Source organism: Erpetoichthys calabaricus, chromosome 15 (genome assembly GCF_900747795.2).
Source record: "Erpetoichthys calabaricus chromosome 15, fErpCal1.3, whole genome shotgun sequence".
NCBI lineage: Eukaryota > Metazoa > Chordata > Cladistia > Polypteriformes > Polypteridae > Erpetoichthys > Erpetoichthys calabaricus.
The window spans coordinates 57,764,080-57,783,685 of NC_041408.2; the positions used below are offsets into that span (position 1 = coordinate 57,764,080).

Genomic DNA, 19,606 nt, shown 5'->3' on the forward strand with positions numbered 1-19,606 from the left:
AGATAGATAGATAGATAGATAGATAGATAGATAGATAGATAGATAGATAGATACTTTATTAATCCCAAGGGGAAATTCTATGGTTTCTACTTTGCGGATTTTCACCTTTCGTGGGGGGCTCTGGAACGCAACCCCTGCGATCGAGGAGGGATCACTGTATCAGAGAAGGACTTGAACAGAAAATCTCTTTATATGCAGATGATATGGTACTGATTCTGTGATGCGGGCTCTGCATCGGTCTGTCGTGGTGAAAAAGGAGCCGAGCCACAAGGCAAAGCTCTCAGTTTACCAGCTGATCTATGTTCCTACCCTCACCTGGTCATGAGCTATGGGTAGTGACTGAAAGAACGAGATCGCGAATACAAGCGGCTGAAATGAGTTTCCTCCATAGATAGGGTGAGAAGCTCAGTCATCCGGGAGGGGCTCAAAGTAGAGCCGCTGCTCCTCCGGATCGAGAGGAGTCAGATGAGGTGGCTCCTCATGAAGTGGTGAAGTGGCCGGGGAGAGGGAAGTCTGGGCATCTATGCTCAAGCTGCTGCCCCCATGACCGGATAAGCGGAAGAGGATGGATGGATGGATGGTACTGTATATATCAGACCCACAAAATACTGTGCCTACAGTCCTAACAGCACTAACAGAATTCCAAAAGATTTCTGGTCTCAGAATTAATTTGACTAAAAGTGTGCTCTTTCCAGTTAATTCTCAAGCACACAATATTAGATTGGACAACCTCCCTTTTATCATCGTAGATCAGTTCAAATATCTAGGGGTAAACATCACAAGTAAACATAAAGCTCTTTATCAACAAAATTTTGCTGTCTGTATGGAAAAAATCAAGCAAGACTTGTATAGATGGTCAACCCTACAACTCACTTTAACTGGAAGAATTAACATTGTTAAGATGAATATCCTCACTAAGCTTCTCTTTTTATTTCCAAACATTCCAATATACTGTACATCAATAAATCGTTGTTTAAGAAATTAGATTCAACCATAACCACATTTATTTGGAATTCAAAACATCCACGTATCCAAAGAGCGACCCTGCAAAGACCTAAGGCGGAAGGTGGCATGGCTCTGCCTAACTTTCAGTTTTACTACTGGGCAGCAAACATACAACATACAGTATAAAAACCTGGACATATGCAGGCTTGGTCTGCAATAGAAATAGAATCCTGCAGTTCATCTTTATATTCCTTGCTTTGCGCCCCAATAAATGCAAATTATCGCCAATATACTAATAACCCAATAGTGCTTTATTCACTCAGAATGTGGAACCAATGTAGGAAACATTTTAAGATAGAGAATCTTTTATCGGTGGCACCACTGCATGAGAACCACCTTTTTCAACCATCGCAAACATATGCAGTTTTTAATGTTTGGAAAACATTTAGGATTAAATCACTTAAAGATCTGTACATAGACAACGTCTTTGCATCCTATGAACAATTACATTCTAAATTTAACTTTCCAGCAAGACAGTTCTTTCACTAGCTTCAAATTAGAAACTTTGTTAAACAGAACCTGCCCAATTTCCCTCATCTCCCACCTCCCTCTATGCAGGAAAATACTCATCAGTTTCAAGGACTTAGACAGAATCTCTGCAATATATAAAACCATTTTACAGTCCCTCCCTTTCAAAGATCCAAGAGGACAATGGGACAAGGATCTCTCCCTCAACATATGAGAAAAGGAGTGGAAGGTAGCAATGCAGAGAATTCACTTGAGCTCCATATCTGCAAAGCATACAATTATTCAATTAAAAATTATATATCGAGCACATCTGTCTCGCTTAAAATTGTCCAAAATGTTTCCAGGGCAAGATCCAACCTGCGAACCCTGCAGTCAAGTTCCAGCCTCACTGGGTCACATGTTTCTGGACCAAGATTTTGAAATGCCTTTCAGACAGCCTTGGTGTCACAATCCCTCCTAACCCATTAACAGCTGTGTTTGGTGTACTTTCAGATGGGCTTAAAGTGGAGAAGGACAAACAAACTGTGATTGCCTTTACTACACTATTGGCACGCAGACTTATCTTGCTCAACTGTAAGAATCCTAACTCTCCCTTTTTAAGTCAATGGGTAACTGATGTTATATATTATTTGAAATTGGAAAAAATAAAATTCTCACTTAGAGGATCTGTGCAGAAATGTTTCCAAACCTGGCAGGATCTAATCAATAACATTTTCGAATAAGCTTTTAAAGCACTGAGGAAGCGGATTCTCTCCCATTTTTTTGTCTTCTCCATTTATCTATATTCACTTATTACTCTATCTATTTGCTTATTTTTACTAGGTTTAAATTTTATTCTGTTGACCATGCTCTCTTTCTCAGGGGTGGGGGTTGATTTTTTTTCAATCCTATTCTTGTCAAATTGATGTACTGTATTTGTATGGAAAGTTGTGTGATTTCAATAAAATCAATAAAAATTAAAAAAAAAATAAAAGTAACCCAATTGATTTATCTTATACACATTAATTGTGAACGTTGTTCACTTAGAAGTAAGGTTGTCAAATAAGCCAGAAATACTTCTATTAAAAACATAAGCACTACATTTATGTTTGTACCATATCTTCTTTTTTATTTTTCATTATTATTATTATTATTATTATTATTATTATTATTATTATTATTATTATTATTATTATTATTATTATCCATCCATCCATTATCCAACCCACTATATCCTAACTACAGGGTCATGGGGGTCTGCTGGAGCCAATCCCAGCCAACACAGGGAGCAAGGCAGGAAACAAACCCCGAGCAGGGTGCCAGCCCACCGCAGGGCATTATTATTATTATTATTATTATTATTATTATTATTATTATTATTATTATTATTGTTGTTGTTGTTGTTGTTGTTGATGTTGTTGCTGTTTTTAATTTGTTGCTCATGTTGCCTCTCTAAAGCATGTTTGCTTAAAAGAAGCAGAATGTGATACTTGAAACAACAGCCCTTCATGAAACACTGAGTGAAAAGAGGAATTGGCACAGTTTGGACTGCCTCCCTGTAATGCACAGATTAAATCATTGGTATTGTGCATACCCATTAAATGTAGCAATTCTAAATCAACCTTGAATGATTTTTAATCTAGTTGTACACTTGTATAATACACTATTCAAAAATGGCACATGGTCTTGTCTCCCACTGTATTCTTTAAATTTCAGTAATGAGCAATATACAGTATGTCACACATGCACGTCAGAGGTTCACCCCTCTGAGTTCCACCAAGGTATGTGATACCACCCTGGACCGAAAGGGGGTCACTGCTGCTAACTGTCTTGTCTTCTTCTTCATCCTCCACAGAAACCACCCAATGAGGGACACTGACTCCGCCCCTTCTGGTCCCTGGGCCATAAAAGCACAACCACCTGGAAGGAGACGTCATTTCTTCCCCAAGCGACCAGAGCAAAGGATCTCCTCTCTTACCTCACAACAGATGAAGCAATTGCGTTTCAGATAGCCACGTTATTTTGGTGGCAGTATTTTTTGTTTCATTTATATGCCATCATGTGTTATTTTCGTTTAAACCTTGAATAAATGTGGATGGCCTGTTTGGCAGCCAAAAATCTATCTGTGTATCAGCCTGTCATTTCCTCGGACGACACTAAGTATATTTGCTCACACTCATGAATAAATCAATTGTATGAACTTGAGCAGTTTATATAAACATGCCACTTTATAAATATATTTTCAAGTGCATTCTGTAATACATAAAAATGATTATATATGAACAGGTACTTACAGTATATTGCATAACATGAAGTAGTGCTCACAGGGTGATGTAACTAAAATATTTGATTATAATGAAAACTTGTGCTTATACCAAACCAGCTCTTGTAGGGAAATTTCTCCAGTTTGAATTGGATTGAGTTCATAAAATTGATTAATGGATGGACAATAATAATAATAATAATAATTTGTGGTGCATTGGATGGCACTGTGGCTTCATTTCCAGGGGTTTATTTGATATTTGATATTTAACCAAACATTAGACTAGGCAAGACAGTCAATCCAAACAACTTGACAGAGAGGTTAGACTGTTGGCACCAGATGTGTTGGTTCCAGCATTTCAGAAACATCTGCCCTTTCAGGATTTTCATGCACTACAACCTGTAGAGTTTACTGAGAAATGAACATCTGCTCTGTTATGTGGTAGTTCTGTGGGCAGCAACACTTTGGTAATGTGCCCAGAAACACTCAAGCTACAGTAGGAAAAATTTCAGACGGGTTCCACTCATTTTAAACAGGAAGATGAAGATTGAAAAATGTGTCAACTGTCACGTTATGCTGTGAAATGAAAATAGTAGGGTCAGAATTTGGGGTAAACACCATGAATCCATGGATGTAATGGCATATAGAAGGTTTTGTCTGTTAACACAAACTGGGTGTCATTTGAACATAACAGCATATCTAAACATTGCTGCTGGCTGTTGCTGGCCACGTGTGTCCCTTTATGGCCACAGTGTACATTTTTTTCACATGGATAGTTCAAGGCTTGAGATGATGCAGGTCACAAAGCAAGCCTCTACTCAAGCTGGTCCAATAAACTTGTCCAGTGATTCTTAAACTATGGGTTTATCTTTAGTTGGGTCACATTGAGTTGTGAATTACAACTGAAGTGAATGAGAAAGGGTTGTAAACATTTTGGGAAAGAGTTGTGATGGATCGCCACTTGTATAGCTGAAACAAACCCCCAGTACATTTATGGGGCCAAGGAGGGCCTTTGACTTCAATTCTACATGGGAGTCAACTCCCGCCTAAGGGTTAATGTTTGGCAGCAATTCTCCAAGAGGGAAGGAATGATGCTCTCAGGAGATTCTACAAGGAGGCACCCAGATGACATTCGGCATTGATTGTCCAAGGTAGACCCCCATGGAAGGAAGATGTTCAGTGTAACAGCACAATGATCACAAAGACAGGTAAAATTGGGCTGCAAGAAGAAAAGTTTAAGAACCACTGGCCTACACAGCCCCAGAACTCAATCAAAAAAGAACACAGTTATGTAGACCAAGTTCACAGCAATAATGTGATCCCTAAAAATATACAGGAACTGTGTGTTTCACCTGTATATCCAGTTCCTAATCCACTTATCCAGCGCAGGGGTGTAGAGAAGCATATTGGGCTCAAGGCAGGAATAGTCCCTGGACATGGTACCATTATGGACTAAAATTGCTGAGGAACATTTTCAGAATCTTATTGAATCGAAGTTTGGTAGAATTTGGGCTTATCTGAAGATCTGAAGAGATACTGTGCAGCATTAGAGAGGTGTGTTTAATAAAGTGTAATGTATAAAGTTTAAAGATATGTAAAAACACACTCTTGCGTATACTGTACATATGACAAATATATTAAATTTCGTCACAGCTTATTTCCACCACCATGGAATAAGTCTAGTATCTTCCCTGTGGATTTTCTCCAGTTCTGTTTTGTCCTTCTCATATTAAGGTAAACATAACCTATATCCACATTTGCTATATAATTTGTTGCTACTGGGGTAATGACTAATCTGTTCTTGGATTTTTCATGTAACAAAGACAAAAGTTTCAAGCTAAGATAGGAAAGTTTCAAGGTAAGGTAGTTCCACTCACTAATCATGGCGCCAGAGAGTGGTGCACATTCATTAGCACATAAAAGGAAGAATTTCACTGTACTATCTGTATACATGTGAATAAATCTATATCTCTCTATTATAAAAAAAAAATCTTGGAAGGCTTGGAAAGAGACGATACGTGATTTTCTCGGAGACACTTTAATGTCCTGCGAGACAAGACAGTGAGACAAAAGGACAGCTGTTGTACAGGCTTTTAAATGATCGATGCACAGCTGAAGCCAGTAGCTGATCCGACCACATCGCCTTAGTGTGCATCCAGCACCCCATCGCAATGCGAGCGGCAGAGATGTGAAGTGTCTGGAACATGGTGCCATTAGATTTTTTCAAGTCACGCACTCCTATCAACCATTTTCAAACAAGACCACGGTACTCTCACCACTCATTCTTGTGAATGTTTTTGTCAGACACACTTCCTGCGCTCTCAGCTCTTATAAATTTTAACATTTTCCTCACTTTAAGCTCCCAATTAAAGAAGATGTATTATGTCCAAATCTTATTGAAGAATTTCATCACGAAGGGTTATCAACAGAAAAAATGAGAACACACGCAATCCTAGAACCTAGAAATGAGGAAGTCAAACAAATTTATGTCAAAAATGTCGATTGGTAACATGGCAAATTGGTTAAATGTGTATCAATAGACTATGCTGAAACAGTTGGTGGTGATCGTGCAGAAGAAGAAAACAACAACTTATAGTATCACAAAGAATATCTATAACCGTTTACACCGTCCGGTCTTCTACCGGCCAAATTACTGTTGAAAGAAGGATGTATCCAAGAAAGGTAATGTAGTTCATCTTCAGGGGATACCATTAGACAACAAAAGAGATCTTGATATGCCATTCGTATTAAAACATTTACAGTTTCCCATTAGAATAGCTTTTGCAAAGACAATTAACAAATCTCAGAGCCAAACATTCGAAAAGTCGTTTTACTTAATAGAGAGAAAGAAACGAAATTCAATTACGGGCAGTTATACGTGATACGTAACAATTCACAGGAAAATTAAAATCTGTTTAAATTGTACATCCGCATCCCCATATGCGAGAGGCAGAACTGCAAAGAGGCTAGCGTGTAGTGTAGGCCAAGGGATTGGCGAGCGGAGTGAGCAAGGGGCAAAGCCCCCTAGTCTTATATATAAACGTCTATGCATGGACGTGTGTGTGTCTATCTGTCCAGCCCAGAAGTGCAAGGCAACAGCATGAAGCTCAAAGAGCCGGCAAGGCAGCCCCAAGTTAACAAGTCGGAAGAAGAAAGAAGGAAGAGGCTATAGCAAGAAAGAAAGAAAGCGACTCCGTCACCAGAGTGAAATCGTCAATGAAAAACACACGAGAAAGAAACTCACTTAGCTGCTGATAGACAAGTGAAACTGCCGATTCATCATTTCAGTTTTTGTTCTGATAATTTCAATGGTTTTTAGGAGCCCAAGCTTTTTACAGCACGGGCTTACACAGCTAGTAAATATATAAATGGGAAAAGAGAGCACAATTTCTTGGAAGAAACTTCCAGAACTCTGCATTCCTAAGGATGATGGTGTTTAGTGTGTTCTACATGTGCCTCAGCCTCTAGCTGGCATAGCAATGCTCTGGAAAACTGAGAGCTAAGCAATACATATAACTCCACACCAGCTCATGGCAGAAAAGATATCCGTCATAAGACAAGTGGGATCCTGGTGCCCAGGTACCTCATTTATAAAACTTTGCATGGATTTGATCATGGAAATGCGCACATGGAAAAAAACAGGAAAATGCCATAGAAATTTAATCAAATATTTTTCATTGATATTTGATAATATTTTCAATTTAATATAAGCATATACTTAAAGAACGGTGTAACAATGGATTATTAAAAGTGTAAGGAAAAGGACTGAAGTTAACAAAAGGGTAAACTAAATGCGGCTTAAAGCTTAGACATGTGAGACTTTTGCCTCATCTAGAGGAGCCACCAAGATAGCTGCTAAGGTTAAAAAGACGTAGATGTTTAATGAACATCTCCTTAAAAAGCGAGGATAAACTAGTGAGAAAGCTGAGACACACCTATTATGAAACAGTGATAACAAGTAAGCCCACGATTCGCTAGTGAATCGGAAATCCAAGAATGGCAATCAGTTTCTGTTCCGTCCGATATTTGGATGGATGACGTATCATGGAGGGAGGGTGAGTCTGGGGAAATGTCATTTAATTCAATACGCATATCTGTACTAAAGCGGTTTCGTTTTGTGGAGATGTGGTTCTGTTGCCTTTGCTGACACCGACTTCTGGCAGAGTGGAGCACAGCAAGTTTAGTTCACAGGTTGCGGTGTTTGTGTGCCAGCCACTGAGTCGAGGAAGCCGCTGGGTTTGAGTCTGTGACCGTTATGTGATCTATATTACTGGTACAGTGGATTAGAGCAAGTGTGTTGTTTGGACGCCACATACTGACTCTGGGAAGCCGCTGCGTTTGACTCTGGGGCATGCGCCACGGCGCAATATGTGCCTCGGTGGGAAGCCGCTGCGTTATGAAATATCATGGAGGGTATATACGGTGGTGTGGGCAGTCGCATCCGGGCGGCTGTACAACCTGGCGTGCACGCTTTACCTCAGGTGTAGTTCACAGGTCGTAGGCATGGTAAAGTTTCCATTTAATTCACTAACTCTATTTGAACTAAAGCGGTTTCTTTGTGTGGGCGCCTTCATTCATTGTTTGTATCCATGACTGTACAGGTTGTGTTGTTTGGGCGCTCACAGGTTGTGTTGTCTGGGCGCCACATACTAACTCTGGGAAGCTGCTGCGTTTTGGGAAGCCGCTGCATTTGACTCTGGGGCGGGCGCCACGGCGCAGCACGTTGTGTTGTTTGGTTTTGGGCGCCACCTACTGACTCTGGGAAGCTGCTGTGTTTGACTCTGGGGCGGGTGCCGCCGCGTTTTGGGATGCCGCTGCATTTGACTCTAGACTCTGGGGCGGGCGCCAAGGCCGCAGTGCGCATGCAACTCGGTGCGTCCGCTGTGCATAAATTAACTGTGGTTTAGTAAGATAGATAAGATCATTAAGAAAAAATCAGCATGTACAGTATATGAAGTTACTGGTGGCTGTAGTTGATTGGCTAAGATGATAGAATTCTGTATATTAAGAGTCAGATGACATAATGCATTAGTAAAGGTAATGGTAATAGAAAAGTATTAAATGGAACAAATTATTTTTTTGATTTCTCACTCCATAGATGGAGACATTTATGCGTATCTATATGCAAATAAAGAATTGTTCTGCATTTTCATCTGGCCTCCAAGAATTATTTTTTTAAACATAGAGGAAAGTTTTTTCCACAATGCTAATGCTAAAAAAAATCAGATTTTATAATGCCATTTTTACACAATTTACCTTTATAAGTTACAATCATCTTGTGTGTGTTCGTGAATGCGCCTCAAAGCTAATCAACCTCATACATATGTAATCACAACGCTGCAGGCATTCATTGGCTAGTAGAGCAGACTCACTCTTGACATGTCGACACCCCGCCATCTGCATTCAAGTGCGTCTGGCTAAGCACCACACCTGAGAGCGCAAGATCATGCACAGCATTATAGCACCTCTCCTCTGCATTCTAGTGGTATTGGAAAGGCTAAGGTGCCGGCGTCTGAGCAGGTAGCTGCTATCACTGGGCACATGTAATGACATGATTGCTGATATGATGAATCGTATAGAACAAGAACTGAGGGTTCAGCCAGTGACAATACCAACAAGGAGGCCAGTATAGCCTATAGATTTACCTCAAAATAAATGAATCACAGTTTGATCAAAGCCATGAAGATATGATGTTTGGCATCACAGTTGACTTGTGTGTTAGTTGACTGTAACTACTTATGGTTAACAAAAGCAGCTTTGTTCTCGCTAAGTGCCCTTATTTCGATATAAGTGCAATAAAGTGCCCTAATTACATTAGGAGAACAGGACACTGCCACAAATGGCCCTTGTATGTTAGCAAAAATGTGTTTTATGTATGTGCACCCACAAAATACAAAACTGGACTCCTCAATCAGGTAACGGCTTCCAGCACAGCGGGCATGTCTGAGTGAAGCTTGACTGAAGTATCCCTGACCTGTCAGCCAGTTCCCTGACAAGTGACAGCAGGTAGTTGATATAAAAGTATCTATCTATCTATCTATCTATCTATCTATCTATCTATCTATCTATCTATCTATCTATCTATCTATCTATCTATCTATCTATCTATCTATCTATCTATCTATCTATCTATCTATCTATCTATCTATCTATCTATCTATCTACTGAGAAATAACCAAACAAGTTCTTTGGTGTAAATGCACAGCATTGGCCCTCTTAAAAGGGAACTAAAATATAGTCTGTACATCATATTTATCACTTTTAAGATATTTGTCACATCAACACCCTATTATAATAATGGCTCAGTGATATGAATTATTATGAATTACGTATTATGAGTCGTCATTTAGCTGGTCTGGCTGCATTTCCCTTCTTAATCAAGGGTGTCGACATTTCCATGTTGGTCAGATTAGCCTTAAATATACAAAAGTTTTCACGTTAAGTTTTCTTTTATAAATCCCAATGTTTGTGTGGAAATTTGCATATGCATATTTCGCACCTCTTTTTGTGAGTACACAAGCTTTAACCCTTACACACCCATACCTGTTCAAGGCTATATTCAGTTCCAAATACATTTTGCCAGCATGCCGGAGCTGAGTATATTTGGTGACACACATTTTTTGAACGTCACAACTGGCTTTAGTTTTTTTCCAATGCAATTTGCCAGCACGCAGGAGCTGATCAGTCCATGCTGTACATTTGTTGAGCAGCCAGCTCATGACCACTGCCGCCCCCTAGCGAATCAGCATCACTATCTTTGCACTATACTGGCCTGTAAGTGTCAGCATTGGCCTCTGTGTGCTTGCGTACAGCCAGTTCAAGTGCAGTTGGCTCAGTAATTTACTGAATTTCATTGATGGCATCAGTTGCACCTTGTATACATAATAATAGATTGTTGCAGTAGTCTTTTATAGTTTTTACAGTTCATTGGCAGTGTGTAAAATGATCAGTGTTGCAGTAATTGTGATACTCTTTGCATGAAAAAGTTATATGTTCCAATAAAATTTCACTTTTTCTTGGTGAATTGTGACGTTTACTTAAAAAGTATTTGGCGTCCAGGGGTGCATTAACCCCCCAAGTATGTGGCAGTTTATGAGGCCTCAGGAGAGCACACGATCAAGCTGTTCTGTTCATATGTATATAAATACGTGTATATTTACTGTGTGTGCATGTGCACATACCACTGAAGTTGACCATTCACTGCATTTCTGAAATCGACTGCATTTAATTACTAAATAAGTTGTGATGGGCGGCCACGGGGACGGCAACTGCATGGAAGGACCAGAGGAGAGAGCATTGGCTGTGCAATACTTTCCCCTAAAGGGCAGCTCTCCTGGGCGGCTGTGACACTATGGATTCCCACATGGCATGCTGGGACTTGGAGTTTGGCACAACACTGTTGGCTTCCATGGGGGCCGCCAGGAGGAGCTGCAGAGCCCTACATTGGTCTCTCACCACACCTAGGAGTGATTCCAGGTCCGATTAATGAGCCACCTAGAACACTCCCAGGGCCATCATAAAAGGAGCCACCTCACTTCATTCGAGGAGCCAAAGTTGGGAAGAAGTGGACAAAGCTTGCGAGGGAGGAGTGGAGGCAGAGAAAAGAGAGAAAGAGAGAAAAGGACTGGGCTTTGGTCTTGTGGACATTGTATTTTTGTGGGGAGTGGAGAAAGCGCTTCCCCACCTGTAAATAAAGGTGTGCTGTGTGGCAATTTGTGTCCTGCCTGTCTGTGTCGGGGTTAGGGTGGCTGTATGCACCCCGGTGGTCCACAATGGATACATTGAGAAATAACTCCCTGAAGTGGTTATGCATTAGAATCATGGCTGTACTGTGGCCCACACTTATTACAAGATGTGATAAAGCCAAGTTTTAAGATTCCTTCTGTAACAATATAAAAATGTGTAGTAATTTGTACCTTAGAAAGGAGTCTGGTGAGAAAACCATTGCGGTCATGTGGATGGTGAGAAATCCACTTCAGAACAGCAGTGAAAACCAGGCTCTCGTTCCTTACATTAAGCTCATCCCGCTCGATGATATCACACAGTTCAGCGAAAGTCAGCTGCAGGAACTCTTCTGACACCCTGACCAGCTCCTCAAATTTTTGTAAGATGAACTCGAATGCTGAAATCCGCAGCTTGGGGCAGGAGTAATAATATGCCAGCCTACAAATCCCAATGCAGTTGTGCAGGTGAAGATGCGCCTCAAGAAAGTCACTGCAAATTTGCAACAGCCCTGATACGTTAAAGTGGTTGGCTACAGCCATTAGCTGCTCCACATTGTCTCTTGTGACAGGGACAGTCTGTGTGTAGGCAAATATGATAATCATCTCCATCATTTTGGAAGATATTCCCTGAATGTTGTAAACTTTATCATTCTTTTGATTAAGTCCTTTGGAGAAGAGTGTTCTGCAAGAAAAGGAATTGACATGTTGGGATGGATAGCTCAAGTCTCACAATCACTTCTACAGTATTTATTACAAGTTGACAACTTGCAATTGCTCGCTGGATTCACTTTTATTGGGTGTTGTCATTCATGTACAGGTTGAATTAAACAATTTTCCTGGGTATTTTTATAATGTAAAATAAATGTAATTATGGGATTCAAAACTCAATCGTTTCATATAATCAGAAATTGTCAAAATGTCATGTTAATCCAAAACAGGTTCTCTGGAATCTAGCATAGGGCACAAGGCAGGAAGAAGAAAACCCAGCCAGGGCACCCAAACACAAACACACAGGGGCCAATTCACATAACCTGCATATCTTTGGACGGTTGAAGAAAGCCGAAGCACCTGGAGACCCACACAAACATGGGGAGAACATCTAAGCTCCTCGACCCAGGAAGGACCTGGGACCCTTCCTGTGAGGCAGCAGCGCTGCCACAGTGTACACCATAAAACTGTCAAACTGAAACACAAAATTATGGACTAAAGAGGACCTTTCATGGTCCCCAAACCCAACAAGCACCAAGAAAACCAAAATATAAACATAAAAATGATTTATTATAACCAAAACGAAGCAATACAGAAGGGTATACAGCTTTGGATCTGCAAATTACAAAAAATAAATGTAAACATCAAAATATAAAACTTTTCACTCTCTCATCAACTTTTTTCACCTTTCTTCCTTCGTCTACTCTCCACAGAGCTCAAAGGAGGGTCTTCTACTTTTCTGCCTGAAACTATGAAACTACTTCTGTGGGTAACCTAGTTACTCTTTTCGATGTCAGAAGATCACAGGAGATCCTGGTGTCATCCTGGCAGAACTCTCTGCAGTCATCCCAAGTGTCTCTGCATTTCTAAATCCCAACACCTTGCAAGACGGACCAAGGGCCTCATGCATAACGCCGTGCATAGAGTTCACACTAATACATGGTGTACAGACAAAAACAGAAATGTTCGTACACACAACAAAATCCAGATGCATAAACCTGTGCGTTCGGCAACTTCCATGTTCTTCCACGCCATAAATCCCGGTCAGCGTGAAAAGTAATGCACATGCTTGGCTGCTGCCACTCCCAAATGCCTCCCAGAATTACGCCTCTTTGAATATCCAAATCAATATAAATAGCCCCTTAAGCTCAGTGTTTTGTGAAAAGGCAATGGCAAAATCAAGGTGAGAAATAGAAGAATTTCAGCGAATACCAAGTGGAGGCAAGGAAAAACGTACTATTTGTTGGTTTAAACAGTGGTATAAACAACAAAAGGAAGTTGATCGAGTGACATAGAGTGTCGGAGAAACTCAAAAGCTCAAGTTCACAAAGTCGCACAGTGACCAAAATAAAAAAGAAGTTGTCACATATCAAAGTCGCAGTGAAAAGGCGAGTCGTAGCCCACCAACTGAGTGTCATATGAAAGCTTATTAGGGTACAAAGAAAAAAAAATAGGCACACAGTGGGGAAAAAAGCACAAAATGTCAACTTTAATCTCGAAATTTCCACTTTAATCACGTAGTTAATTTGTCATTAAAGTAGAACATCATTAACTTCATCTTAAAATCGTTTAGTTTACTAGTTTCTCAAATCCCATCGTAACTAAAGTAGCGCATTAAATGCTTTGTTTTGTATTTGTTCTTCTATGTGCTCTATGTGTGTGAATCACTACGTGCTTCTTAAATGGTCTTTCTCTTCCTCCGACAGGACACAGAATCCATTACATTCATGATATTACAGCTCTCTGAATAATTTAAATACTGAAATGTATACTTGATATCATTTTCACGATGATAGGAATTAAAGCATGTATTAAACATGGGAGCACGGTGGCGCAGTGATTGTTCCTGCCTCATGGAAGATTCTTGCTGCGCCATGCGCGACCTTCGATGAAATAATTTATTGTAGCAGTACTGTCTCTTTCAAACGTACTAACCCCCAATTCCTGTCCTTCCTTTTCTTTCTCCAAATACCAAATCGCCACACAATCAGCTCTGTAATAGACGTTAAGCCATCTGTAAGCTTAGAATGCCGATTCTTCAAAACTTTCAAGGAACATTGAAATATCTTTGTAGTACGTGTTTAATTATTCTATCCATCTATCCTTCCAGTGTCGCGACAGCACCAGAAAGAATACAGCGGGAGGCAGGAACAATCCATGAACGGAGCGCCAGCTCCTTGCTAGCACTGCGACACCGTGTCCTCACATGTTTGATTATTAACAATATAGATTATTTAAATGAAGTTAGTTTTATCTGTATAATATAATAAACATATTTTGCTGCATTTCATCTTAAAAATGATATTGTCATCATATGTAAATGTGCGCTTTATAAAGTGGCTCAGGTTGTGCAATATTATAACTGTATAGCAAGTTTACAGTGAGGTAATTGTACTTATAGGTACAAACAGTTCTACAAGGAGTACTTGATGGATTGATTGAGTGCATTTATAGTTCTTGGGATGAAACTTTCTGAACCGCGATGTCCCTACAGGAAAGGCTCTGAAGCGTTTTCCGTATGCAAGCAGTTAAAATAGGCAGCATGGCTAAGGCAGCGTGTGCTTGATGCTGATATACTGATAATTCTCTTTGCGATCAGCTACTGTAGAGCTGTGATTCAACACTCAGATACAGTGATAGAAATAATCCGAGTGGTGCAGTGAGAGTAATATGGAAAAAGATGATCTACTGAGATGATCAACCCCTAATGGGAGCAGCTGAAAGAAGAAGAAGAAGAAATTGCAGTGAGAGTAACAACGCTAGAGCAGCCATGGTATTTGGAATAGTTTGACCATTCTGTGGACCATTATATTATTACAGGTTAATTACAATCAGATGCCTTAAACTAATAAACAATATGTGGTTAATTTCAGTGTATATGATAAAGCCGTGTCAGGGATATGGATCTAAAAAAGAAAGGGAAACCACACTGGAACAAAAGCACTGCTTTGACACTGGGTGCCGCTAGTTTGCAAAACCGAGTGGAGAACTTGCGTACGCCAGGGTTTAAGTTAGTTTGAAAATGTGCGTGGCTTTACGCCAAATTTAGGTTTTATACATTGCAATTTGAGCGTGGAAATGGGAGTATGCAACATTTTTGTGCATACGCATCATTTATACATGAGGCCCCATCCTATATTTCAGAATGCCTTTCACTTTACACTCCAAACCGTAACCTTAGATCTTCAAATGAATGTCTGCTTATAATTCCAAGAGCTAAACTTTAAAGAAGTGGTGAGGCAGCCTTCTGTTGTTATGCACCTAAAATCTGGAATAGCTTACCAATAGAAATTTGCCAGGACTTTAAAAAACTGCTAAAAACTCACTCATTATTTTAACATGGCTTTCTCATAACTCCATTTTAGTATATGCATTTAATTATCATTATCATTCCTGGTGGCTCAATGATCCGGACTAACCCCTACTTTCTCTGCTGTTCTTTTTCTGGTTTTCTGTGGTGGCAATCTAACATAACTTCTAACATAAACACTTCTATCTACTTGACATAACCTAAATAAGTAGCAAATGCCTCTTACAGTCTTCAAACAGAGAAATGTTCTGTGCAACTGCAGCTAGGAATGAGTTTGCTGTTTTAGTTTTTCCTTGAACACGGTTATACCAACTTGTACATTTTTTTCCTTTCCACCTCCAGTGGGCACTACTGACGGAAAACAGGTCCTCAACGCAAGTTAATGAAAATCAGCAGACTGTTTGTGGGGTAGGAAGTCGCGTTCACTGCTGGTTGGTGGAGCGCATGTGGGACTGCCAGCCCAGTGAGGCGCGCTCAGAAACCGCAGCATGCATCTTCCTCCTCCCAGTGCTTTAATTAGTACCAGGTAGTGTTAAATGACCTTACTAACTGTAAAAGTATAAAATGAAAGCAAAAAAAACTAAGGGTTATCTATATATGTGGTGTGTAAGCCATTGTGTGTATAGAAAATCAACACTTAGTCGGTTCTGTCTAACTTACACTAAACCAAACTCCCTGTTCCATTAGGTTCACATTATAATGATTCAGAATATACACTATAATTTACAAGGGTGGCCAGATGTCTGGGTGACAGAGACAGTCCCGATTTTCAGGTAATGTGTCCCAATAAGTAGCTGAACAATATCAAAATGCCTGGATCTTAACAGACTACTCACCTGCGTGGTCAAAACTCCAACAGGGAAAGCTTAATTAAGAACTTTTGTTACATTTGAACAGCATTGCCAAGATAGCCAAGAAGCAGACAAAATCAGACAGTACTGTTATGTATTTGTTTCCACTTTAGGCATTATGTGGTGTGGAATGTTCATTGGTGAAAGTGTTTTTTGTTTCTGCCCGTGCCCTGAACCCTCAGTGTTAATGAGATAAAGCAGGCATTAAACAAATGAGGATGAGCTTTGTCTGTGGATAAACTTGCTTCACAAGTGTCCCAGGTTGGGACTTTGAAAATCTGGTCAACTTATTCCTTAATAATAACAATAATAACAATAAAAATAATTATTTACATTTATACAGCTCTTTCTAGCTACTCAAAGAGCTTCAGTCAATAGGGAACTTCAATCACCACTAATGTGTAGCATTCAGTGGCAGCCATTTTTGTGCCAGTACGCTCACCACACATAAGCTGTTAGGTGGTGAAGCGGTGAGAGACATAGCCCATTAGAGACAAGGGATGATTAGGGGGCCAGAATGAATAGGCCATGGTCATAAATTTAGCTCAAACATTGGGATACAACCTACGCGGATGTCCAAGGATCTTTCATGACCACAGAAAGTAGAAGAACTCAATTTTATATCCCATCCAAACGACTGTGCCATTTGCACAGTACACTGCACTGGGGGCATTGGGATCCACACTCAGACCACAGGGTAAGTGTCCCCTGCTGGCCTCACCAACATCTTTTCAGACAGCAACACAAGCTTTTCCCAGATAGTCTCCCATTCAAGTACTGGCCAGGCCCGACTGTGCTTCTTACCTTATTAACACCCTATTCGTTACTATTAGAATGCCACATTGATCTGATATCCATATACAACAAGATAACCTTTGGCCTCCCCAAAACCTTGAAATAGACTGAGATCGTTATAGAACCGAACTACTAAACTAAGTCAATTGAGGGCTAGAGTGTCTTGCACAGCCCTCAAATTCATCTAGTTGTTGAGCGTAAATTTTCTTTCTTGTCCATTATGATTTATCCACAATAAGGAAAATTAAGCATCAGCAGAAAATGAGACTTTTCTTATAAACCTTTCAGAGAAAATATTTTGAGCAGCCACCTCAGGATCCTGCATCTGGCATGTCAAAGGTCCCTGCAATAGACTGACACCTTGCCTATGACTGCTTCCTGCCTTATACCTGATGCTGCTAGGATAGGTTCCAGCCTCCCATGAGCCTGAATTGGATGAAATGGGTTGGAGAATGTTATGTTTAACATCTGTAAAAACTAGCAGATGGCAACATGAAGATGCTAAATTATTTAACCATCCACAGTGGCGCACCAACAGAAATTCATGTTCAAATATTTACGTACTGGTCTTAGATTATAAGCTGTTGGCTCCAGGTGTGAGGTAGAAAAGTGGCGAGTGGTGACTGCCATATGCACTTTCCAGGAGGAAAATAAATGTACACACCGTGTGCTGTATATAATGATGCAAGACAGTGGCATTCTATAAAGTTAAATCATCTTTTTAATCTCTTTTTGCCTCTATCTTTGACATCTAAAATACAGCATAATAATTATAAAAGATATAGTAACCATTATCGTGAGCATTTATCTATTGGGGGTCCCCAGAAAAATGGCAGGTGTTGAAACTTTTCAAGTATAGAAGTTGGTCATTTTACAGCGAGTGATCAAGAATCATTTAGTTAACAAACATTGCCAAGACAGATCCTATTCTGCTGGGCCCTTGAGCAAGACCCTTAACCTGTAATTGCTCTAGGGGTGATGTACAATGGCTGACCCTGCGCTCTGACCCCAAGGGGTATGCAAAAACTAACAAAATCCTAATACAAGAAATTGTATAAGATAGATAGATAGATAGATAGATAGATAGATAGATAGATAGATAGATAGATAGATAGATAGATAGATAGATAGATAGATAGATAGATAGATAGATAGATAGATAGATAGATAGATAGATAGATAGATAGATAGATAGATAGATAGATAGATAGATAGATAGATAGATAGATAGATAGATAGATAGATAGATAGATAGATAGATACTTTAGGTGAAATAAAGAAAAAAAAATCATGTTTTCTTATGAACTCCTTTTCTGGAATAGGCTCAATCCCCCATGACCCTGCTCAGGGTTAAGCGGGCATAGAAAACCGTATGGTATGGTATGATCCCTTCTATGTTGCTACATGACAGCAGAAGGTTGGATGAATGGATGGACGAATAGAAACATACAAGTGTCTTTATTTTCTATATTTTACAGAGATGAATCCACCACACATATTTATCACAAAACATTACTCACCTGAAGTAGGGGCTACAGCAGCAGAGGACATTCTTGTGAGCAGGAAACTCCACTCCAGAAGCACAGATAACCACATCGAAGAAGCTTCCTTCCAGGCGTAACTCATTCAGTACGCTGTAGTTGACGGCAGGTATTTGGCTTTCCATGTCACTTCTGTTTGGATGTTGTTTGAACTGGACAGTCTCAAATAAGCAAAAATTCAAACATGGTGACTTTCATAAAACTGGCAGATTTAAAAATTCAAATAACACACTGGGACATTGTATAAAAACCTCAAGACACGTTAGAGTAGACATTTTTAAAGTCCACCTTTCATTAAAGCTCAAGTCTAATCTGAAATGGATGTTAAATTATGCACTCACAATAAAGGTGGACAATGTCCCTTTCAAACTAAGGAAATGGGTCACTCTACACATATGTTGAGAATGCATGGATGTACAGTATGTGCAATATATTTATGAATGTATGTACAATATTTATGTACAATATGTATGTATGTATGTATGTGTGTACGTACAATAAACAACACATTTATTTTTACTTTCTCATATACGAAGTATAGGGAAAGTATTGTAATCATCCAAAGATTCAATGTCAAGATTTTGATGAATCTCAATGTTTTAAACTTCCCTGACTTTCTCATATACAAAGTGTATGGAAAGTTTTGGAATCCTCCAAAAATTCCAATTCTGAGATTTTAGACATCCCCGTTTTAGACATCCCCATCAGAAAATTCCATTATTTAAATTATGTCTGTGTGTCTGTATGTGTACGCAAACATGAAAACTTGAGTATGCTTTCACTTAGGTCAACCAGATTTTGTATACAAGTATTAGGTACAAAACGTAGATTTCTGTCAACTTTTGGGTATTTCCGTTAACCAGAAGTGGTACTTTACCTTTTATTCATGCAGCTGCAGAGTCCTATTTATTCAACTTCACTTTTATAATAATTGTTCGATACATTATTAATTTGATTTGATT

The 19,606-nt window shown here is 39.6% G+C and overlaps 1 protein-coding gene across 1 annotated transcript in view; it reads right to left on the reverse strand.

Annotated features, from left to right (window-relative positions):
• The window catches only part of LOC114665735 (kelch-like protein 10), a 33,449-nt gene extending 14,680 nt beyond the window's left edge, over nucleotides 1-18,769 (reverse strand). Inside the window, exons 1-2 of the mRNA XM_028820354.2 lie at nucleotides 18,624-18,769; nucleotides 11,632-12,121 (exon numbers count right to left, since the gene is read on the reverse strand). Coding sequence (XP_028676187.2) covers nucleotides 11,632-12,121; nucleotides 18,624-18,769 — 636 coding nt within the window. The remainder of the gene's footprint in view (nucleotides 1-11,631; nucleotides 12,122-18,623) is intronic.
• Nucleotides 18,770-19,606: the final 837 nt, after the last annotated feature.